Source organism: Mercenaria mercenaria, chromosome 12 (assembly GCF_021730395.1).
Source record: "Mercenaria mercenaria strain notata chromosome 12, MADL_Memer_1, whole genome shotgun sequence".
In the NCBI taxonomy this organism is placed as follows: Eukaryota; Metazoa; Mollusca; class Bivalvia; order Venerida; family Veneridae; genus Mercenaria; species Mercenaria mercenaria.
The window spans coordinates 59,116,653-59,141,665 of record NC_069372.1 but is presented as its reverse complement, the minus strand read 5'-3'; the positions used below and the strand labels follow the sequence as shown (position 1 = coordinate 59,141,665).

Genomic DNA, 25,013 nt, shown 5'->3' with positions numbered 1-25,013 from the left:
GTGTCTAGTAGTAAACTCTCTGATATACTGTATTCATACGATGTATGCCAGTTTCCTTTCATAAATGTGCATGAATTTTGACTGTTTATTTCTTAATATTTTTATATTGGCGGATCCCTTAAATTTGTTTTGTTTGTTTTGGGTTTAACACCGTTTTTCAACAGTATTTCAGTCATGTAACGGCGGGCAGTTAACCTAACCAGTGTTCCTGGATTCTGTACCAATACAAACCTGTTCTTCAGTGTTCCTGGATTCTGTACCAGTACAAACCTGTTCTCCGCAAGTAACTGCCAACTTCCCCACATGAACCAGAGGTGGACGACTAATGATTTCAGACACAATGTCGTTTATCAAATAGTCACGGAGAACATACGCCCCGCCCGAGGATCGAACTCACGACCCCGCGATCCGTAGACCAACGCTCTTACCTACTGAGTTAAGCGGGCGGGCTGGATCCCTTAAAGCAAAACTAAAATTATGTTCTGTTAAAAAACATCTACCTGTTCAACTGCCTCGTTTTTCCTAAATTAATAGTACACAAACTTACGATGTCAAACAAACATTAAGTTACAACAGCGTTTACTGACTACCGTGGAAATAATGAGCCGTGCCTTGAGAAAACCAACATAGTGGGCTTGCGATCAGCATGGATCCAGACCAGCCTGCGCATCCGCGCAGTTTGGTCAGGATCCATGCTGTTCGCTAATGGTTTCCCTAATTGCAATAGGCTTTGAAAGCGAACAGCATGGATCCTGACCAGACTGCACGGATGCGCAGGCTGGTCTGGATCCATGCTGGTCGCAAACCCACTATGTTGGTTTTCTCATGACACGGTTCAATATCTATCGAAACAGCATTGAATGAGTACTGTCAAATTAACATTGATAAAAACGGCTTTCACTGGCTTCTGTTCAACACTCACATTGAGAAAAAAAGATATAATCAAAGTTTATTAACTGACATTGATATTATAACAACGTTAAATGGATACCGACGTCACTGCCTGACTACGGAACTTCCAACAACAGGAGTCCAGTGTATGGGTACTTTATACCTGGCATATTTAAGAACAAAAGATGTTTTTAGAACTGTAGCGTCTTTTTATATTGCACTATCCTCTCACTAAAACAACTAACAGTCTTCTGTATGAGCCGATTGTGGCGGCTATAAAAAAAGCTCACCGACAAAATAGGAACTTTTAAAATTTCAAATCAGTGGTCCTCAAAATTCCTTTTTTCACCATAGAAGCTAGAAAGAATGAATATCAACTTTATTTTGTGTTTTAATAGGTCTAGAGCGTTGAAAAACTTGATGATAATTGTTCGAAATTTATATACGAATAAAATTTTGAAAAAAGGGATAATTTTTCGAAATTTTCGTAGGTCAAATCTTCATCAAGATTTCAGTCATAATTTAGGATCAAATAAAAGTTTTGACAATTATATGGAGGAGGAGACCCAGTTGCACCCAGATATTAATTTAGGTAGCGAGAACCGTCGCCATTCCGAATAAGCTGATTGGCTTCATCATATTTAATAATTCAATATTGGGTGAGGGGTGTTGGGGCTTGATTGGTGGTGATGGCTGTTTCGAACCCACAGAAACTTGCGAGGACTTTTCGAAGCCACAGTGGTGTGTGGGTGCGGAGAAGTGATTCAAGTCAATGACCTTAACCATTTTGCCGCGGGAGTCTCCCTGTTCGTTCGAATAAAAGATCCTTAAAAAAGAGCACGGGTAACTTGAACGAATTGTACTTTTGTTAAAATATATCCAAAAAATGTTAAGTATACTAATACAAATGAGTCACTTTTTGTAACAAAAGGGCCAACCAGTCTACATTTAACAGAACGATAGAGCTTGTGCCCTTGTGACCTTGAAAATGTTATCATCTTAGGACACATGGAATGGTGTAGACATATTTGTCCACGAATGAATTCGTGTGAAAAAGATGCGTAATTTTTGAACTTAAATGTTAGTCGCTTATCACTAAATTTTGAACAAATTCCTCATGTACTTCCACCTCTCATTTTAACAAAGAAAGGACAACATGAAGGTCACAATACTTTTAGCTATCCTTGTAGTAGGTAAGAGTGGTTTTATTTTAGTATTTAGTTCATTTTAAATTTTCTCTCCGGTGTTGGTATGGAGAATACGAAAGCATGGAAATGTTCGGGTTTCTGTCCTGGTTAGATACATTGTCATATTGTGCTAAAAGGAACCACACATAGAAACAAATATGTAGCAAACACGAGAACAGTAAGGAGTCACGCCGACTCAGTGACTTCCCAGCTCTGACAGAGAAGGAGGATCCCAGGTGCTCCTCTGGACATTTCAGGCATCTGATTTTGGTACCAGAAACGTTTTGTCCCAAATGAACATAAATCTGTAGTTTTAGGTTGGCTGGTACCAGTGAAGTAGAGCCAGCAATGGCTGTAAAGACAGAACATCAGGAAGATGGCTCTTAAAGCTCAGTCGCATCTGTATCATAAAGTTGCAGGAAGGGAAGCAAATCATGACTGAAGCAGCTTAGAACTGTTTTTATAAAAGCATGTCGTTTCATGCGTAAATGGAGAGCCAAAAATGACTTATCAGCTTCTGTTCTACATGTATGATACAGTTGTAAGATGTGAGTTGTTTCTCAGACAGACAAGTATACAATGGTTGTAAGAGCTCATGCCCTATACTATATAGGTTTCGGTGTGTGTTGGTTTTAAGAAAGGAGAGAAAACAAAGAGAGCAACAAATTCTGTCTCATGTATACTCGTATATCATAATGTTCTATGGTTTCAGGAGTAAATTGCTTCCCGTAAATATACCTATAAAGTGGAATTATGTGTTTTTTTTTGGTATGAGTTGCACGCAATGTCTGTACCAGGCTAACAGCTTTTGTCCCGTTTGTACAAGTATAATGCATACAGTTGTTACGGTTTCAGGTGCGAGCTGTTTCCATGAAAGTAAAGCAAATAATGACTGTAACAGTTTTTGTCCAAAGCATATCACGGAGTTGTATGATTTTAGGTATAAATTGCTTCCCTAAAAAGGTGCACAGTCAATAGCGGAAATAGTTTCTATCTCATGTATAATACCGGTATTACATGGGAATGAAGTGCTTCCCAGAAAGGAAAGCAAATACCTGTGATCATTTCTGTCCTAGATCTAATACTGTGGCTTATTGTTGTAGGAGTGAGTTGCTTCCCAGAAAGGCGGGCAAACAATGGCTGCAACAGTTTCTGTCCCATGTATATCATAGAATTCTGTGGATCAGACGGGAAAACATACAACAGCAATGAGTGTTTTCTGAAATCTCAGTGGTGCAAGTAAGTGTTCAGTTACAAAAAAGCTGCTTATAAGACAGATAGAGATTAACAAAACGTTACACAGTATGTGATAAGGCACCACAGTACCTTGTGATGAGGTAACGCATTATATTGTGGTGGGATAACACATTACCACACAGTATCACGTGATAAGGTAACACATTGTGATTTATAGAAATGGAGTAGCACAGTATCGATCGAGGGATCAGGTAACGCATTATCTTGTGATGAATTAATGCATTATCTTGTGATGGGGTAACGCATTACCTTGTGATGAGACAAAACAGTATCTTGTAATGAGGAAATAACTAAAAAAGTATCTTACGATGAGGTAACACAGTACTGAGCAAAGAAGTAACGCAGTATCTTGTGATAAGGTAGCACAGTATCATGAGGTAACACGGTATCTAGGTATGAGGTAAAGCAGTATCAGGTAACGCAGTATCTTGTGATACGGTAATACATTATCTTTTAATGAGGTAACACAATATTGTGTGTTGATACGAAGTAATACAGTATCAACCGTATAATGTAATTACTCAGTATATTTGATGATGTAACACAGTATTTTGTGATGAGGTAGCACAATGTCTTTTGACGAGGTAAATCCATTCAAATGCATGTTTAACTTAAGATTAATGTCTATAGACTCAGTACTCGTTACTTGTATTTTATTCACAGCGAGGGCAAAAATGACTTTGAAAGCTTCCGTACCCTCCATATGGGAGCCTGCACCGGAAATGAACTGACCGGGGAGAAGAGTACCGAACCAACACAAACACCAACAACAATGTAAACAAATATCAACATGAATTGTTTTGCTTTGAATTGAAATGACTTCTTTTTGAATACTAAAATAAACATAAATTGAACGTCCATTCTAGTGTTATTACTTGCGATCTACAAAGTTGCTGAAACAAATGACCTAGCATTTAGAAATGGCTTATTGAATATCACGATAATGATCGAAGTACTGTTAAAATGTACAATGAATGTTTTAACTTGCATTAGATATTAAAGATTCGACAATTTGGGTTGGTTCCGGGAATCTCTCTCTGAGTTGCCTTTTTTTAATTCTATCACATTTCAAATACATTTATATCCATGACAACCTTTTTATATCATTCAAATTATTTCCTTTGTAAACCTATATAAAAGTAATACATTTTGAACTGTAGATCTTTGATAATATTATACAAGCGATTTAAGCAAAATACAGTATGGCTTTATTTTTCATTTTAGCAGAATCAAGCAGCTTGCAGCTTCCCCACGTCCCCACCTCCTCCCCCAAACACACACACACACACACACACACACACACACTTAAACGTATTAAACTTTCAATTTTTCCAGTCGGTATTATCAGTTGTTTGACATATTAAATAAAGAAGGATAAATTCGATTTATTCGTTATATCAATTTAACTCTAGAGTTGAACCTGCCTTAACAACAACCTGCATTCAGTAGCCATTTGCCTTAAGCATTCCCGCAAGTGATTCAGAATACCTGGAAATGAACCGAATATTGTACATTTGTACATATGTTTGCGTTTAAACAGAGACATGCCTACAGCGACATGCCTCAAACTATAATATTTTCTTTTTTGTTTTATTCTGACCGATCAGAAAAGTCAGTTTATAACGAAGTGAAATTCAGTCTTCAATGTTAATGCTTATCAGAGCAAAACACTTCTTTCCTAACATTACCAAAATAGTTTCAAAAACAATAAGAAATATAGATTTACACGCACTGATTAAAACAGAAGTACAGAGTGAAATAAAACTTTCGTATACAGTGTCATTATATCAAATTGTAAGGAATACGATACTTCTAAAAATATAAATAATCTAAGCTCATTTTGATCTACTCTAAATATTTTATCCGCGACGTGTTTTAAGAACGCATGACTTTAAGACGAAAATGAGTTCTTTCTAATATGGAATTAAGGGTTTCCTGAACTATCATTAATTCACATTCTCTAAAGTGTCGTGAAGAAATAAGACGTTCCGAAAATGGGTAGACCAGGAGAAAGGAGAGATATAGATGAATTGCGCTGGTATGAGATTTTGATGTGTTGCTGTAAATGCCGCGCTGAATGCAAGGCATGCGGTAGGTACATACACAGATTTTTATATCGCTATATCAACAGCCAAACGATATAAAACAGCCAAACGATATATCTAAATGATTCATATACAAATGTTTTACGAAATCCAAGTTAATAATATATAAAAAAGGGTTTTACACAAGCAAACATCAAATTATTAGTAGTAATCTTTAAAGTTAACGTCATTAATATAGTATCTATTGAATATTCATTGGATTTTGTTTAATCATATATGCACATTTTACTGAAATTGTACAGATAATCTGAAATTCTGTATTGATATAGCTGATTTGGTTGTATTGTAGTTCTAATCGTGATATCGATGTATTGGTACAGCATTGGAAAGGCAATATCGTCAATGCATCGATATCACGATTAGCGATCCTGTCAAACCTGTATTTAAAAACGTCAACCAACATTTCAACTTTTTTTTTCAACGTAAACATCATTTTTACACGTATTTGTTACCTTTTCAGTGACCATTCTGTGCCTGTATTATATTCCAATAATACTTCTTATTGCACTCACTGGAGCTTGTATAACAATAGGTAAATATATCATTTTTGTTTCATTTTGATATCCATTCCTATGCAAGGTATGAGATCATACAAGAGGCATTAGATTTTACGTCATATTGAATTATAACGTCTATTTTAAAAGAGCATTGTACCGGGCCTCCAACGTTAGTTTTCAAATAAGTAAGACCTTTGGGTGCTTTGTCGCCTGATTTATAACGGTTCAGAGTTCAGATGTGCAGGTATTGAACGTCCGAGTGGTTTATCCAAGTGCCTGAATGATGAACGTATATTAGACGATTAACCACAAGAAAGCATTGATTGTTTTCATTTTTACATGCTCATTGAAATAGTTTGATGAAAACATGTTGGAATTCATTTATCCGAGTTGTACCGGACATCATAACTTAACTGTGAATCAAATCTAGTCACGTTAGACTGGCGTTGTCGACAGTTAAATTATCGACAATAACTGAGAATCGATTTATGTATTGGAAAAGAGGATGTAGGGGACAATGGGTGCGGGCCTCTCGTTTCCGTGGTGGCAGTTTCGACTCCTGTCAGGATCAATCCCGTGCTTCATGGATATGAAAACAATATTTAATAGTTAATTCAAAAATGCTTTACAGATTTAACTGAACTCCTGTGCCTTTATAGGGGCTCGTGATACAGAAGCGGTTAACGATTTGAACAAGTTCCATCCTTTTGAAATGAATACTAAAACACTGATTCAGTGAGCAGATGCCCTGCTGTGCTGTCCATAAGAGAGCAGTGTTAAGTGCAAACTGACTTAGTAACTCCCGCATTTCAAAAGGGCGACTCCTATAGAAGAGTGTAAAGTATCGCCGGTAAAACATGAAAATGAAGTTCAAGAATCCTTTGCGAGCCAACTTTAATTTATTTATTTTGTTGGGTTTAACGTAGCACCGACACAGTTATAGGTCATATGGCGACTTCCCAGCTTTGATGGTGGAGGAAGACCCCAGGTGCCCCTCCATGCATTATTTCATCACAAGCGGGCACCTGGGTAGAACCACTGACCTTCCGTAAGCCAGCTGGATGGCTTCCTCACATGAAGAATTCAACGCCCTGAGTGAGGCTCGAACCCACATCGATGAGGGGCAAGTGAGTGCGAGCCAACTTTAAAGCAGCTCGTTCACACATATTTGGCAAACAATTTTCCTCACAAAAACCCATAAAATAAGGGTATTGTGAAAGTGACCAGTGGTACAAACTTATTGACATACGTTTTCTTTCACTCACTATCATTTTTCAGTGTCATATATACAGTGGCATCTATACCAAACTTGCTGGAAATGAACATGTTGAAAATTTTCATCCCAACTGTGGGCGAGTATCTTTAAAACATCAATGCATAACATCATCAAAAAGACTGTTTTTTCGTGTATTATAACTCGTGCAGTAACTTATCCATTCTTATCATTTCAGGCGTTATATGGCGCACTGACTGCTCCTACCAGTCCATTATACCATACTGGGTTATCGTCAGCTCCGTGACTCCCTACCCACTCTTCGTTTGTATAAAGGGTATAAAAGAGAAATATTACGGTGTTACATATTGGAGGCTAACGTCTTTTATGTACCATATCATGTTTGCTGCCTGGCTTATCCTTGGTAAGATATAATACCCAAACTATAGTCCGCATGTATTTAGTTAAAACATAGACAACTAAGTTCTATGTTTTGTTGCTTGTGGAATTTTACTGATGAACTCGTATTATCTTGTATGGTAGCACCGTTTCAGGCAACCAACAGTGAAATATCCGATTTGACAACTTATCTTGAATTAATATAAATTCGCGACAACAAGAGCTCGTAGAACACGAAATGCCCCCCTTGATGCATCCAGTAATTGCACAAGGAACAGAAATTATTTTGTCACTGTACACAAAAGTTCTACTGTTTTGGGTCAATGTGACCTTGACCTTTGACTTATTGACCTCAAAATAATAGGGGTCATCTGCAGGTCATGACCGACCTCCATATTAATTTTCGTTGTCCTATGATAACTGTTTAACTGTTCCGGGTCAATGTGACCTTGACCTTTGGCCTACTGACCCAAAATCAATAGGGGCCATCTACTGGATATGACCAACCTCCTTATCAACTTTCATGATCCTAGGCCGAAGCGTTCTTGCGTTATCATTCGGAAACCGTTGTTCCGGGTCACTGTGACCTTGACCTTTGACCTCAACATCAATATAGGTGTCATCTGCTGTTCATGATCAATCTTCCTATCAAGTTACATGATCCTAGGCCCAAGCGTTCTTAAGTTATCGTCAAGAAACCATTTAACTGTTCCAGGTCACTGTGACCTTGACCTTTGACCTACTGACCTCAAAATCAACAGGGGTCATCTTCTGGTCATGATCAACCTCCCTATTAACTTTCATGATCCTAGGCCCAAGCGTTCTTGAGTTATCATCAAAAATTCATTTAACAGTTCTGTGTCACCGTCACCTTGACCTTTGACCTACTGATCTCAAAATCAATACGGGTCATCCGCTGGTCAGGACCAACCTCCCTATCATGTTTCATGATCCTAGGCCTAAGCATTCTTGAGTTATCATCCGGAAACCGTTTAACTGTTCAGGGTCACTTTGACCTTGACCTTTGACCTACTGATCTCAAATCAATAGGAGTCATCTACTGGTCATGATCAGCCTCCTGTCAACTTTCATGATCCTAGGCCCAAGCGTTCTTGATTTATCTACCGGAAACTGTTTAACTGTTCTGGGTCACTGTGACCTTGATCTCTGACCTACTGATCTCAAAATCAATAGGGGTCATCTGTAGGTTATGACCAACCTCCATATCCATTTTCATGATCCTAGGCCCAAGCGTTCTTAAGTTATCATCCGGAAACGGATTGGTCTACATACCAAAAGACCGACCGACCGACCTACCTACCGACCGACTGACCGACAGACATTTGCAAAACAATATACCCCTCCTTCTTAGAAGGGGGGCATAAAAATATCGAACATGGACATATGGCAATAAATTAACATTTCTTCTCACCAAAATGAGCCCATTTTCCAGGTGTCGATATGAACAGGTTGTATAATTATGTTCATTTCTTATTTTGTCTTAAAAAAAGCCCCTGCTTCAAGTGAGAAAGTGGTCAACAAATGTGAAAGGTGTATATATAATGTTATACTCAGCAGTAACTGTCACTGGTCACGTGCAGATTTTTTTACATAGGCCCCAACATTGACCTGTCAGTCAGTTAGACAAAATAGATCTGCGAATTTAAAAAAAATATAAATCTTATATTTCTTAAGACTGAACTGAATTGTTTCTTTTATATTGGCAGGAAGTACATGGATATTCGACATGTGGATGAATGCAGACGACAGTAACTGCAACAAAGTTATGAGATATTTCTCATTTATACTTCTGTTGGTGCACTGGTTTTTCTTCGTTCTCTCAACTATAGCACAGATATACATCATGACCAAGGTATGCTGTTGCTGCGCGGAAAACGCCATCAAACCGCTCAAGGGAGATGTAAATCTGGATGGTGATGATCTTAAATGACGGAAGAGTCGCTACATTCATAAATCCCAGACTTAACTCATAACATTAACTCACGATATCACATTAACTCATAACATTTACTCACAATATATCATTTACTCATTATGGAGGACATTTTGTTCCCCTTCAGGCCAACATTATTGTTTATGTAAGTTCAAGGCATATGCTTATATGGACATACGCGATGTCAAGGACATTCATAATTTTTATTTGCGGGGTTATTCGGTATATTGTCTTTTTTCCGTAATTACAGCTGCAATGTGATAGGTCATTGGTTCTACGTGCGTGTTTTTTTATAAAATGCAGCCACTGATTCAATTTAATTAGCTTCAATATGTTGGTATATATATGCATGCAGTCAACGGACCGGCATTTGGATATAGGTCTTGTGAAAGCATTGGCTATGCGAATCTATTTGTATATTATACTGACAACGTTATGTATGCAGTTTATGTAAATATATGCAATGTTTATGAATAATGTGTTGATATATATACTGTCAAAGAAAGGTATATGGTCATGTAGATATATACAATGTTTAAGTATGAAGTGCTGGTATATATGCTGTATGGTTCATGTAGATATGATATATACAATGTTTATGTATACATGTATCATGTTGTTACATATACAGCCAAAGTAATATGTGCAATTAATGTAGACATACACAGTGTTTTATATTATGTGTTGGTATATATCCTCTAAAAGTAATGTATACCATTTATGTGGATATACACAATGTTTTGGTATACATATGCTGTCAATGTAATGCATGTCATTTATGTAGATATATACAATGTTTACATGTATAATCAAGCCTGTGATTCTATTAAAAAACGAGAAGTTCAAAAGCCTGAAATGTCTTTTTCTAGCAGTGTCATATAAGGAAATTCTGGCAACCAAAAGCCTGAAATCAAGACCAGTGTTGAAAAATTCCTGGCCTGAACTGTATGTGGATGTAGGTCATGTGAATTAGATAAACACTGTGTATGCTGCTTATGTAAATATATACATGTAGTATACAATTCCAAGACAGAGGTTCAAATTTTCTACTGTCTTTATAGAATTTGGCAATATTTTGTTGATGACACACTTTTTGTGGATATTGAAATTAATACATTTATTTAGTGGCCTGCTGTCAAAAGTTCAGTTTGAGTTAAACTCAATCTTATACATTAAGCTTTCAGAAACAAGCACAGTAAATTTTACCAAAGCAGACATATCATTTTACAGTGAGTAATCAAAAAGAGACTAATATATTCAGACTACAATCAATCTGATTGACTTTTGTTCCATTTTATTTTTGAAATTTTTAGTTACAATACTGATATGTTTATTATTATTGTTCATGGTCAAGAATATGATGTCAAACTTTTGATGACAAGCCTCGATGAAGTGTCAGTATGCCAGTATGTTTCGTAATACCTTCTAGCCAGCAAAAGTTTTATCATTCTATGAAAAATGAAGTTATCCGTTGTGCATGTTTTGAGATTATGAGCTAGGTATTGCCTTTATTTCTATGAGTTATGACTAAATACATTATAAAATGCTTCTAATAAGCAAACAAAGATGTTTGTTTCTGAGGTACTAATGCAACATGTCACATTATAAGGCCTTTATACTATTATAGTGTTACTTCAAATGATATTGTAAACACATTACATTTTCTTGCACATTGTTATTTCATATTATGTTGGAAATAAAATGCAGACAATTCATACACACTTTGTGTCAATAAATAAATATGATACAAGTCAGATAATAGATTACAATCTGAGATAATGTGTATCAAAATATATATTAACTGGCATATATCTGCCCAAAGGTCAATGCACTGCATTTTCTTTTGATAAAATCGCTCGTGCATCATTTGACCAAGGTGGAGAAAGTCCCCCTTTGATTCTGTTAAACAAGAATTTAAAATGAGAACAAGAGGACCATGATGGTCCTGAATCGCTCACCTGTCCCAACATGACCCAGTTTTGAACTGAGTATGACATCATTTTTTTCTATTATTTTACATAGTGACCCAGTTTTTGACCTCATGTGACCCAGTTTTGAACCTGACCTAGATATCATCAAGATGAACATTCTGACCAACTTTCATACAGATCCCATGAAAAATATGGCCTCTAGAGAGGTCACAAGGTTTTTTCATTATTTGACCTACTGACCTAGTTATTGATGGCACATGACCCAGTTTCGAACTTGACCTAGATATCATCAAGATGAACATTCTGACCAATTTTCATAAAGATCCATTCAAAAGTATAGCCTCCAGAGAGGTCACAAGGTTTTTCTATTTTTAGACCTAATGACCTAGTTTTTGACCGCAGCTAACCAAGTTTCGAACTTGACCTAGATATCATCAAGATGAACATTCAGACCAATTTTCATACAGATCCCATGAAAAATATGGCCTCTAGAGAGGTCACAAGGTTTTTCTATTATTTGACCTACTGACCTAGTTTCTGATGGCACGTGACCCAGTTTCGAACTTGACCTAGATATCATCAAGGTGAACATTCAGACCAATTTTCATGAAGATCTTGTGAAAAATATGGCATCTAGAGAGGTCACAAGGTTTTTCTATTTTTAGATCTACTGACCTAGTTTTTAACCACAGCTGAACCAGTTTCGAACTTGACCTAGATATCATCAAGATGAACATTCAGACTAACCTTCATACAGATCCCATGAAAAATATAGCCTCTAGAGAGGTCACAAGGTTTTTTTTATTATTTGACCTACTGACCTAGTTTCTGATGGCACGTGACCCAGTTTCGAACCTGACCTAGACATCATCAAGGTGAACATTCTGACTAATTTTCATGAAGATCCATTCAAAAGTATGGCCTCTAGAGAGGTCACAAGGTTTTTCTATTTTTAGACCTAATGACCTAGTTTTTAAACGCAGCTGACCCAGTTTCAAACTTGACCTAGATATCATCCAGATGAACACTCAGACCAACTTTCATACAGATCCAATGAAAAATATGGCCTCTAGAGAGGTCACAAGGTTTTTCTATTATTTGACCTACTGACCTAGTTTTTGATGGCACGTGACCCAGTTTCGAACTTGACTTAGATATTATCAAGGTGAACATTCTCACCAATTTTCATGAAGATCTTTTGAAAAATATGGCCTCTAGAGAGGTCACAAGGTTTTTCTATTTTTAGACCTACTGACCTAGTTTTTGACCGCAGTTGACCCAGTTTCGAACTTGACCTAGATGTCATCAAGATGAACATTCTGACCAACTTTCATAAAGATCCCATGAAAAATGTGACCTCTAGAGTGGTCACAAGCAAAAGTTTACGCACGGACGCACGGACGGACGGACGCACGGACGACGGACGCTGCACGATCACAAAAGCTCACACTGTCACTTTGTGACATGTGAGCTAAAAATCAACATGAAAAGCTGTTGCAAGACAGCAACAATTTTGTATTAAAAATCCATGTTATTAACAAAATAGTAAAATCATAACCAAGGGCAAAAAGGGCAACAGTTTTGACTGTAGAACTTCCCCTCTTATGATGACAACTGAGATAGCATATTCTAAATTACACATCAAATTATTAAAGGGTACAAGACTTAGTATTTTATGTTTCAATCCATTCCCACGAGTAGTTACTGACATACCAGCTTACAATGTCAAAAGGGCATAAGTTTGTTAAAATGCAAAGTTGGCTTACGAAACCTGTGTCTTTTCAATCCATTCCCTCACACAGAGGTGCCAGCTTAAATACAAAACTTAACTAAATCTGGAATCAGATGGCGACAACTGTTCGAGTGCAATAGCTCTACCTATTCTTTGAACAGTCAAGGTAAAACTAACTCTTTTTCTCATGGTGATAACTGTCATTTCTTTCACTAAATGTATGAAAATATGGATATCATGTTTGAAAAAAAAAAGATGGCATTTTGTCCACATTGGTCAAACTTTACACAACCTTCTGTATACATAATGTAGTTGGCTTTGTTCCATATTCACATGCAGACCATAACAGCTCAGTTAATTTAAGCCAAGCAGTCTGCTATTAAGCCTATTTCAAAATCACCTTTGAAACTGATACTGTATATTAAAGTTTGACAAGCCCTGATGTGGGTGCACTGGTTTTTATAAGTCCTTGTATTTCCTTGAATTTGGGATGATTTTTATCCCCAACAAGCTGTAAAAGTATGGCCTCACTAGTTGTCACAGTAGCTCCCATAGCACGAAATCTCTGAAACAACAGCAAATAATGCATTTAAATGATATTTTTAAATAAAGTTCACAGACAAATTTATGGAAAACTTCTTTTTTCTTTAAATTTTGTAATAAAAAGACCATACCAAATACATGTATGTATGAAAGGGAGTAAATTATAATGGGAGTAAAAGCTCTGCGGAGTAATTAACAAGGCTTCTTCAAAATCAATTGGTTAAACCATTTAAAACTGTAAGGTTCATAAAATAACTCCCTCTGAATAATAAATTCAGCAATACATGCATAAGTAAAAAAATCGAAAAAGTGAAAACTCTACAGGTCGTCTAACATAACAAAAATGAAAATGTTGCTGGCTCAATTTGATTGTGCTTGGTAAAATAGACTGTTTCTGCTTAATTTTTCCTGCATTTAGCAGTTTTCAAGAAGCTGACATTTTCCCAATAAAGCAGTTCTTGTGAATGAATGAAGAAGTTTGTTTCTTTGTTTGTTTTGGGTTCAGCACTGTTTTTCAATAGTATTTCAGTTATATAATGGCAGGCAGTTAAATTAACTAGTGTATTTAGGTTCTGAACCAGTATTTGCCTATTCTCTGCAAGTAACTGCCAACACTAGAATCATGAGTGGAGGACAACCCCATGAACCACAGATCTGTGCTCTGCCTATTGAACTAAGTGGGTGGGTCGGAATGATGAACTTTTGTCAGCATTGTTTTGCAAAAATATGAAGAACATGATGATGATGTTCCTTTGCTGGGTTAAACACACTGTAATCCTGTGTTAAAAGATCTAAACATTTTCTACTGAATTATCAAGGCAGAATTTCTTGCCAACTAAGTAATATTTTCTTTTTTAACAACAATAATTTGCACAACTTCAATAATATTGTCTCCCTTTAACACCAGTAGCTACTTTTTCCATCTTCAGCATAAAAACTACCCTTTTTCTTTGAAAATAATGTTTAATGGATAATACTTCTAAATTTGCAGGCAAAAAACTTGGGTCTTAAATCTTAACAGAATTTTCTTATTCTTTGCAAATCAGTTGACAATGAGTTAGATTTCTTCTTCTTATCTTTAAACCGTTCCCTAACCTCCGATGTCATTTTTTGCGTAATTTTAAAGGTATAAAAATAACTTTTAAACTTGTTTTGTACCTCATATGCAAACTGTCTGTCCATCTGACTTCTAGATGAGCAAGCATCAGCTATCACATGGACCACTATACGTTTCTCTAGCAAGTCTATCACTGTCTGCTGAACACAAACATGAGCCTGCAAGAAAAATTAAGCCTAGTTTAGATACTGACATAAAATATTTTGCACAACAATATTTTAGGCAACTGATTTCTAGTTTTGTCTTCTTACTTTGTGTTTATGTCTTATATGGAAGAATGAAACACCAAAACATTGGAAAGCAAGGATGAATTTTAGCTCAGAAAGTGCTTTATACTGCCAAACTAAAGTTGAATATTTGACTCTTTCAACACACATTTCAATGCTCTTTAAATGCTCCTTAAGGCTTTTAATTTTATGTTAAAAAATGATAAAACAGTTGCCAACAAGAGTGCCAGACTGTCACAAAATGAGCCCGTCATCAAACTTGGCCTAATTCAAGGGCCATAATGCAAAAGTGCCTAGGACGATTTGGGTGGTTATCTAATAAGACTGAGATATTATGCCCACAAACATTGTCAGCAAGTTTGGTGAAGATCGGATGAAAACTGTATGACTTAGAGAGCGGACAAGGCAAAATTTGCAGTTAATCAAGTAATTCCAAGTGTCTGGGGCGATTTGGGTTGTTATCAAAGTTGGTCGAGATACTATGCCCACAAACATTGTCAGCAAGTTTGGTGAAGATTGAATGAAAACTGTTGGACTCAGAGAGTAGACATGCTTTGGACACCGCCCCCACCCGCCATGGGTGTTCACATAGTATGCCCCACTCTTTCAGAGACGGGTGTATAAAAAGGGAATATGCAAAGATACATTGTTACAAAAGCACTACATTCAATACTGCCATGAACTGATACAGTTACATAATAAAAGGGAGGTAATCAAAACCAACTACGTAAGTAACATGTTCAAATCTATGATGAATATATGACGAACCAATTATTGAAAAAAAATGTTTAACAGGAAATAAATACATTTTATGTTCATGAAAAATGTGGCAGCCATATTATAAAAAAATGCATAATGACCCTTTGATCAATAAATTTCTTCTTATGGATTTTACAGAGCACCAACATAGTACATGTTATATAGCAACAAACAAAAGTAAACATTTTTGTGTCACGTTTTATTTACACTGAAATAAAAACATGAGGTATGTTAAGTTGTTCCAAGAACCACACAAGACAAGTCATCATTTTATGCACAATATTTTATTTTGTAAAGTTTACAGATGTATCAAAGCACTCTGTAAATACAGGATACTGGTAATTTCTAAAGGCAATTCAATTTTAATAATTTATATGCACTAAGGCAATGAACTAGAAAATATCATGAATTCTTTTTAAAAATGAATATTGGTACAAATACATTCAGTCCTAGACAATCATAAATCTGAAAACCCTTCATTTAGAATAGCATGGGAAATGCTGTAGAGTGTAGGGAACAGAGAATGGCAATGGGACATAATCAAACCACATCTTCAGATCATGTTTTTTTTTTGGGGGTTAAACGCTGTTTTTCAACAGTACTGTAAAAGCACATATTTTCGCTGGATCAAAATTTCGTGAATTTGGAATTTTTAATATGTTCACGAGTTTAATATCACAAAATTGCAAAAATGGTATCATACTCAGATATGAATTATGCTAATCGTGAATATTAATGTGAGGATAAATTTTTGCAAGATGTAGGGCCTCGCAAATACAGTGAAAATTAAACCCTCGCTAAAATTTCTACTTTGACAGTATTTCATTTATGTAATGACAGGCAGTCAACTTAAACAGTGTTCCTGGATTCTGTACCAGTACAAACTTGTTCTTCGCAAGTAATTGCCAACTTCTCAACATGAATGTGAGGTGGAGGACGCCTGATTTCAGATACAATATCTTTCATCAATTGATCAAAGAGACATACGCCTCGCCCAAAGATCAAACTCAAACCCCGCGGTCTGTATATCTGCACTCTCCCTATTGCCCTAAGTTGGCAGGCTTACATCTTCAGGCACTGAATATGAATTTTCTCAGGTAAGTAACACAGAAACGCTTGTAATGACTTTTTTGCAGTAGATAAAATGTATTCTAACATGAACCCATACAACCATAACTTCACTATACTGACCTCAATCCCAAACAGAACAACATGTGTCACATCTCCCTCACACAGGTGCTTCATCTTCTCCTCCACCTCTGGTAGAACCATACTAAACTTTGTCTTGTCAAATACTCCTGCTGCATGTGATATGTCAAGCTCTGAAACAGTCTTGCCTAGACCTTTTGAATACTGGAATAAAGAATTAGTACATAATGTCAAAATTAATCTATGTAAACAGACGCTTGCAGCTCAATTTAAATATATTCATTATCATATCCCACCCATTTAATACACCATTATCTTTTAAAAAGATTTTGCCTACATATATTTTTATTGATTCAGTTTCAAACCCCTGTGATATGTACAAATATCAATGAAAGATATCTTTATAAATGAGCCACACCATGAGAAAACCATTGCGGCCAGCATTGATCCAGACCACCCCGCGCATCCACTCAGTCTGGTCAGGATCCATGCTGTTTGCTTTCAAAGCCGATTGCATTTAGAGAAACCGTTAGCAAACAGTATGGATCCTGACCAGACTGCATGGATGTGAAGGCTGGTCTGGATCCATGCTGGTCGCAAATGCTGGTTGGTTTTCTGATGGTGCGGCTCAAATAATTATTCTTAAACTTCTTGACTTCCTACAGGTTAATACTTAAACATTACTAAATGAGCCCCAGTGTGCAAAAACCAGCAAAAAGGCCTTGTGACCTCAGTGCAGTCTGATCTGGATCCATACTCTTTGCTTATATCAGTTGCTAACAAAATGCTGAAATTGATAAATGAACAGCATGGAAGTGGAAAAAAGATTACAATAGGGATGTGAACTGATCTTGATCCTCGCTGGTCCAAGAGTCATAATGTTAGTTTTCACACAGAGGAGCTTGAATAACGGAATTTTAAATATGCAAGCTAAGTATAAGTAAGAAAGTTGAATAACAACCAATGCTAGACTGTTATAAGATTTATTTACTTACTAAGTTTTATTACCATCATGACATGAAAAAATTATATGTTACTGTTTCAGAAAAAAAATAGCCCACCTGTTCTGTTACAATAACTGGAATTTCTAGAATCTTTGATGCCTCCAGCTGAAAAAAGAAAGTAAAAAGGTTAATTATATCATTCAGACATCAGAAACGGCAGGGTATATGTTTTGGCGCACCAATTTTGACTGCTAAATATGTTCAATATTACAGCACATTCAGCCCTGCAGTCTTCACCGTTTGTTCAAAGAATGTTTCCTGCTAGTAATTACAAGATATTGACACACAAGCAACGAAAACCTAAGACATGTTCATAGATACACTAATTTTGTGCTTTTGTTATTACTTTTTGAGGCAGTTTGCCTTTATCCTGAAACTTTTCAAAATCTGACTGAAACAAACAGTTTTTAGCAGAGATACATGTATGCATATACATATGTAAGATTTTATTTCACGATAATTACATTTCATGACTTTTGAAATAACCTGGAGAAAATTTAGTCCCAGACATGGCATCTCCTTAACAACAAATCAGAAAATATTAAATGCTCATGACTGGGTACCGGTATACTATTAGCTTTTATTTTTAATTTCTAAATAAATATTTCTAAGTTTCAAAAAACTTGTGCAGTTATCTTCTCCAATTAAAAAATGATGTTAAACTCAAAAAATCTTTCAGTTAAGCTTTTAATTTGTCGGATGAGATTCATTTCAATGAGCATATGTAATGCTGTGATTTCTACTTTTATATTGACAATATGTTCAGCTATCTTTTTTCTATTTTTTTTTCTTAATGAAACATAAATTCATATGTTTGAATGATACCGAGTTATAAAAGATACATGAATTCCCTTGAAATAACTAGGAAATTTCTTGTATTTTTCAATGTATTACAGATCAAGGTCTTTAAATCATTGTCTTCCTACCTCATATTAACCCTTACCCTGCTACATTTCTATAATGGACTTTTCCATCTCTCAATTTGGACAGTACCATTAACTGTTTAAAGGGATGCCTTCCTAAAAGATACTGACTGAATAGCGAACAGTGCAGACCATGATCAGACTGCACGGACGTGCAGGCTGATCTTGGTCTGCATCAGACTGCACGGACGTGCAGGCTGATCTTGGTCTGCACTGGTCGCAAAGGCAAAATCACCTGCCCCCAGCAGGCTAAGGATTAAATCTAGATTTTTCATTAACAAATATTACACAGTTAATGACAACATTTATTCAGGTACTGTATTTAAAATTAAAGTGGACTTTCACACATCTTACTGCACACAGTGTGTTTTTGGTGAACGTTTTATAATTTAAGGTATTAGGCCCATAATAGAGTATCTCCTCTTTGAAGAGTATTCAATTTCTGCCATAAACCTACATTGACTGCGATTTTCAGGGGTGCGTAGGTTCGAGCCCCACTGGGACCAAATTTTTTTTTTCCTTATTTTTCTTTTTTTCTAGTAAGTTTTTACTTCTTTCAAGACTTGTCATTGGTTTATTGTACAAAAATGGAAAATATTCATTTGATAAGTAATTTCTTGCTGTTCAAAGTGGATTTACCTCTGAAATGGAAGGGGTAGAGTTAGACATCTTTAAAAATACTGAGTTACGTGCGGTAAAAGTTCTCTATTTTGCCTTCATTCTTTAGATTACATATTGTGGAAGAAATTTAGGTAAGTTTTACTTCTGCCCCGCAGTTATTTTTTAATGAAGTGAGCAAAATTGAAAACAGACCTGCAAGATTCGACCTTAATTTTTCAATGTTGGAGACAGAATTCTGTCTCATTAAATCCGTTTACTTGAGGCACCCTGGAAAAAATTATACTGACACTTATATTTTTTAGTTTTATAATTGTTTACCAATAGTTTGATGATTCTTTCATGAAAAATAATTGTATAATGAAATCTCTGCAAACATTTTGGATACAGGTCGCCACCTTGAAATATGTCTTTACTTGAGCTTGAGGAAATACCATAAATTACATAAAATTTATAAAAAACGGCTCGGTAAAAGTTTTTAAAAATTTGCAACAAAGTGCGAAGCACGGCCAACTGTAAGAATATACCAAGCAAATGCCATTTTTTAAACATTGCTATTAGGGGCCTAATACCTTAAGCAATTTTCAGTTGCCGTGCATTTAAATCTGTTAAATTAACGATAATGCCGTTTATGTATTTGAAGTTGATACTTTTCTACATATAAAAAACAGGTCCCAGAATGGCAACTGGAGATAATCTCGTGTTAGCGCGTTATCTTATTTCAAAGCGTTTGCCGACTTGATCAAATCAACAGACGTTTACTGTGGCAGTACGGTCGGCGTGTAATAAACCGAATCAAGTTCATTTTTCAATTAACAACAACAACTGTTAATTGATTTCTCAGACTTCCAATCATTCATTCCTTCCCCGTGTAGAAAATTAATAACAATTAAAAAAAGCACCATTATCATTTTAAACAAATGATCTGATAGAAAGTTATCTTATTTCAAAGTGTTTGTCGACTTGATCAATCGTGATCAAATCAACAGACGCCTATTACAACAAGATCTCATTCAGTTGTGACGTTATGTTGGCGAGATTTGCTCTATATGCCTTTCAAGTTGCTGATCTATTTATTTTTATAGCTCTTTGCTTCAAAATATGTTATTATTTTGACATCTTAATTAAGGTACTTCCGCCATCTTGAATTTAGAGTGACCTTCATTTGAAGTGTGAAAATAGAGAACAAAATCTTTCAAATGCAGCTGTTCTAGAATACAAAAACAGCTCAGTTTGCAAGACCTGAACTAAAAGCAGCTGTATAAAAAGTAAAACTAAAATTTGGAAATAAACAAAGAAGATATTTTACCTGTATTTTTCCAAATTTTTGGTTAGATTTATAAATCCTTTCAAAATACTTTATTAAAAATTCATGAATGGCAAAAGTTAGCTCAAAGTTTAATTAGTGCATAGGAGAATTGTCTTACTGAATAGAACTAAATTTATTACAAAATCTGTTTTCAAACTTGACCACCTCATGTATTAAAATGAAAATAAATCTGTCATATTGCTATTTTCAGCATACATAAAAGTAGTGCAATGTGCGGACAATGATTTTTGTACTTATGGTGTACCAAACTGCCTAAAATTGTAAGACAAGTCTCAGACTTAATGTGAACAAGATTTGGCAACGATCCAAAATTCTTTACAAGGATTGGGCAAGTATAAGAAAGGTTTAATTTATTATAGTGGACTTTATGTACTTACGCGTTGCTTATCTCGCAGAAAATTTGGTGGAAATGGAATTTTCGGCACTTCCTGCGGTAACTACCGAAATTACTTAACGTAACTTTCTCACTCATACATGATTGTATATTCTAGCATAAAACTGTTGTTCTTGTCACGTTTTTGGGGTGTTTTAAAAGGAGAGAAAACGTGTGTTAACAGAGAGATTCTCGTGCTCACGTGCTGTTATAACACCATTTTATATATGTGCCTTCCGTGGCAGAGCGTAAACGTATTACTGCCCCAAAACGGATCATTCAAATGGAAATGACGTCAACGTGAAAAAACAACTCTGATACTCCCGCGCTTTTCATGGAAATTTAATGATGTTGAGGGATAATGTATTCATTTTTTTTTTATTTTCGTTTTATAACATCTTCAGAATCCCTCGGGATTCTGTAGACGTTATAACACGAAAAAACATGCGTTATCCCTACATTTATACATTATAAAACAATCGAAATATTTGCTTTATCACGATATATGCAAATATTTTTAGACAATCTTGAAACATTAGGCCACAGTATTTCCGCATACTGATCCGGGACAAGTTCGATGTGTATAGTGATTCCTTATTAGATGTTTCATGCGTCATAAACTAACCAATTTTGATATATCGACTTTTTAAACAATATGAGAATAATGCAGCATGTTTTTGAAAACACAGTGAGAATAAATCGCAGAAAAAATGTACAGCCAAATATGTTAAGAGGTAATACAATTTGTATACAGTTGTAGATAACTACAAAACATTTTACAAAATGCAATCAGTTGAACTTCTCACGCGAAAACCTGATGATTAAAATCAGCAATATCTCAAAAGTAACTTTTCTGCATATTGGTTCTTCGTTAAACAAAGATATTTTTTTCACATTTTCATAGATTTAAACTGATAATAAATGTGCATTGAAATTCCGGCATAGAAATGGACACTGACTTTACATTACTGTGTTGACAGCAGAAACAGCGGTCCAGTACTAAGACTGTCTACGAAACCAAGGAAAACGAGTTCTTTATCTGAAAATTACGAACATTGGGATCAGTGTTCAGTATACACCTGAAAATGATAGACTTGCTATTTGCCGAGTGCACACTTGTTTTCTATCGTCGTTAATATAAAGTAGACTAGTAAATATTCGTACACATGCATAATCTTAAAAACACCTTTAATGTATGTTCTCTGAAATGAACAAATAACTGACTCAACTGAGACATTATATTTTAAAGTAAATTCAGTTTATTCACCACGAGGTTCAAAATGCACGGAAGTCTCGTGATAATACATGCCTTTAATTTCACATGGTTGAAGTGTAAACAAATAGTTAAATTTGCTTCGTTTTCTTTCTTACGGAAAAGATCGGACGGTTTTTTATATTGGAATAATTATAGAACATCTATGCATTTAAAGTTGAAAGTTGATTGTTTTCTACAGGACGTAAAACTGAAACAAGTAAGCACTTTCACTTTTTCAGCAATGTTCCTCAGGTGAACTTTGACATTGTTTACAAAGAGAAATCAGTTTTGTGTCATCTTGAAATGCGTTGTTCGGCTGAAACGTATAATTCCCGGAAAAGATCTAAAATTGTTTATTTTGGGGATTTTTGTTTTATTGATAAATTCAACACAATTTATAATATTTCTAGTTTTTGAAAATAATTGAAATTCAACTTTATTTTAGAAAAAGTTTCGATCTTTCAGTAATATTTTGTCAGCGGATGCTTACAAATTTTAAGTGAAACGGCTTTCTTGTCCAAGGGAGGTGTGTAAAGCGAAAAACTATCATTACACATTGCGTTTATTCTTTTAATGTGAAGGATCGACAACAGATTAAGGAGATCGGACATTGAAAAACTATACTAAATGGATATCTCTAACCATGAATAAGCTAGGAGACATACATATTTCAGTAAGGAAATCTCAGGTAAAAGAACAATCATATATTTTATTCCTTGAAATAAACATGGCGGCGAAATATTTTAGAAAAACTGTGCACGTGTTTTGCGCATTAGAATATTTAACGGCATTTTCTTGAAAAAGTAACGCTCGTGTGCACTATTTTGGCATTTCTTTGAAAATAAATGTTTTATAGCAATTTAGGTTGCATACGATACCGAAATTTTGCACCAAAAATGTTCACTAATTTTCTTCCAAAGCACTGTGGAGATATCCCTTACGGAAATATTATAGTTTGCCGTGAACACTTGCTGCAATCATGCCGCGAATATCCGGCGAACATGCCACAAACACTTTTGATACAATTGGTATAATTGTTCACGGGATGTTCGTTTGGTGTTCACTTTTCACATGCAAATTAGTTTTGCCGCGAACAAGTTGCCGCAAACTTCCCGTGAACAAGTAGCTGTGAACTTCCCGCGAACAAATTACTGCGATCATCCCGCGAACTAGTTGCTGTGAACATCCCGCGAACTAGTTGCTGCGAACATCCCGCGAACTAGCTGAAAACCATCTCTACAGAAATTGCATGTACAGAAAAAGTGCAAAAACAAATAAATTAATAGGAATCAGGGATATAGATTTATTGAATAAACTTGAACACTGAGGTTGTAACAAATTCAAACTGTCAATGTCTGAACTTTTTCATATCATATTTGGAGCATTTTAAACAAAGTTTTAATGATAAAATATGTTTGAATTTTAACTGTTACTTGTCAGTTCAATAACAGTGTCAGAGTGCATGTATTCATTTCATCCCAATGTTTTTCTTCACACTGCTTTTAAGTTATATGTATCACTACAAATCTGTCATAGTTTTACATATTAATTATCAGACTTATGAAGCTTAGAAAGCTAGTTTTATATTTCTTTTTAGATAATCTGATACAGCTCTGCAAAAGGTTAAGCATAACTATTTCATTTTCAAAATTCCTTATGTTTACTGAGATATATGAGTATAGATATTAAACATAAATTTTCTGACTTACCACAAAAAAGTATATATTCCTATCAGCCTCTAAGAATCACTTATGAAAACTGTCTGTAATGCACACAGATTTCCTTCTAAAACATGTCCAGAATATCTGGTTGTAATTAAATTATCAGACTCATACTGTGACCTTACAGATAATGTTACAAATTAATTGATCTACAATTACCTGCTCTTATAAAAGTTCTTCAGTAACAGTTTACCAAAAGATTATAATCTTCTGAGTTCTTCTCGCGAACATGCCGCGATCACTGCGGTCTTCCAGCGAATATCCCGCGAACTATACAGTATCCAACCAATCGCGGCATGATCGCGGTAGCAGCGAATATCCCCCCGAATACTTCCTGCGAATAGGTATGTTCGCAGCATGTTCGCGGCATGTTCGCAGCTTTTTGACCATTTCGTAAGGGAGGGTTCAGCGTAGCTTTCATGCTCACAAGTTTACCTAAAGATATATCTTTTCAATTTTTATCATATATTTTTTGTGTCCTTGCATTTCGAAAGCTGTTTCGAGGGGTCTGATTTTTCACATGGATTTCTAATTTCAATTTGCAGAAATACCTTAATACTAAACAATAGGTGTTTTTGGGTGTCTTGGGGTGAAAACACCCTCCCGCATCTAAGCACAGATCTTTTGGAAAATCAGAAATGACAGTGACTCCTTCTTTTACATACCAGTCGGCTTGCACAAGTAACAATATCTGAAAAATATTGTATCGCTGGTCTGAATTTCTCCTGCATGTCACAACAAAAGAATACAGTTTTACCGGCAATAATGTTGCCGAGCTTCGCCATTTTAAACAGTCACATGATCTAGAGATGTGATTGATTGAAATCT

The 25,013-nt window shown here is 35.6% G+C and overlaps 3 protein-coding genes across 3 annotated transcripts; 2 read left to right on the top strand and 1 right to left on the bottom strand.

The window, feature by feature from the left end:
- Nucleotides 1-1,926: 1,926 nt before the first annotated feature.
- Nucleotides 1,927-4,189, top strand: LOC123534760 (turripeptide Ici9.2-like). Its single transcript, XM_053518868.1, has 3 exons — nt 1,927-2,084; nt 3,182-3,317; nt 3,999-4,189. The coding sequence occupies exons 1-3, from the start codon at nt 2,048-2,050 to the stop codon at nt 4,111-4,113; spliced, it is 288 nt and encodes a 95-aa protein (XP_053374843.1). The 5' UTR covers nt 1,927-2,047; the 3' UTR covers nt 4,114-4,189.
- A 924-nt stretch (nt 4,190-5,113) lies between these two features.
- On the top strand, nt 5,114-10,629 carry LOC123533777 (uncharacterized). The gene is made up of 4 exons (XM_045315634.2): nt 5,114-5,426; nt 5,901-5,972; nt 7,389-7,574; nt 9,277-10,629. Exons 1-4 carry the CDS (start codon nt 5,330-5,332, stop codon nt 9,498-9,500), a joined length of 579 nt encoding a protein of 192 aa, XP_045171569.1. The 5' UTR covers nt 5,114-5,329; the 3' UTR covers nt 9,501-10,629.
- A 148-nt stretch (nt 10,630-10,777) lies between these two features.
- On the bottom strand, nt 10,778-25,009 carry LOC123533776 (isochorismatase domain-containing protein 1-like). The gene is made up of 5 exons (XM_045315633.2): nt 24,851-25,009; nt 18,023-18,070; nt 17,004-17,165; nt 14,868-14,984; nt 10,778-13,731 (listed from the first exon to the last, which is right to left on the bottom strand). The coding sequence occupies exons 1-5, from the start codon at nt 24,968-24,970 to the stop codon at nt 13,588-13,590; spliced, it is 591 nt and encodes a 196-aa protein (XP_045171568.2). The 5' UTR covers nt 24,971-25,009; the 3' UTR covers nt 10,778-13,587.
- Between the last annotated feature and the right edge of the window lie 4 nt (nt 25,010-25,013).

Bases quoted from the DNA above. Each gene is read 5' to 3' on its own strand.
- LOC123533777 (XM_045315634.2), top strand. From the start codon at position 5,330: ATGGGTAGACCAGGAGAAAGGAGAGATATAGATGAATTGCGCTGGTAT. The intron at 5,427-5,900 runs GTAGGTACATAC...TTACCTTTTCAG, and splicing joins CGCTGAATGCAAGGCATGCG to TGACCATTCTGTGCCTGTAT. The intron at 7,575-9,276 runs GTAAGATATAAT...TTATATTGGCAG, and splicing joins TGCTGCCTGGCTTATCCTTG to GAAGTACATGGATATTCGAC.
- LOC123533776 (XM_045315633.2), bottom strand. From the start codon at position 24,970: ATGGCGAAGCTCGGCAACATTATTGCCGGTAAAACTGTATTCTTTTGT. The intron at 18,071-24,850 runs GTATGTAAAAGA...TTCTTTTTTCAG, and splicing joins TTACTTGTGCAAGCCGACTG to CTGGAGGCATCAAAGATTCT. The intron at 17,166-18,022 runs GTGGGCTATTTT...TCTTTATTCCAG, and splicing joins CAGTTATTGTAACAGAACAG to TATTCAAAAGGTCTAGGCAA.
- LOC123534760 (XM_053518868.1), top strand. From the start codon at position 2,048: ATGAAGGTCACAATACTTTTAGCTATCCTTGTAGTAG. The intron at 2,085-3,181 runs GTAAGAGTGGTT...TTATTGTTGTAG, and splicing joins TTTAGCTATCCTTGTAGTAG to GAGTGAGTTGCTTCCCAGAA. The intron at 3,318-3,998 runs GTAAGTGTTCAG...TTTTATTCACAG, and splicing joins CTGAAATCTCAGTGGTGCAA to CGAGGGCAAAAATGACTTTG.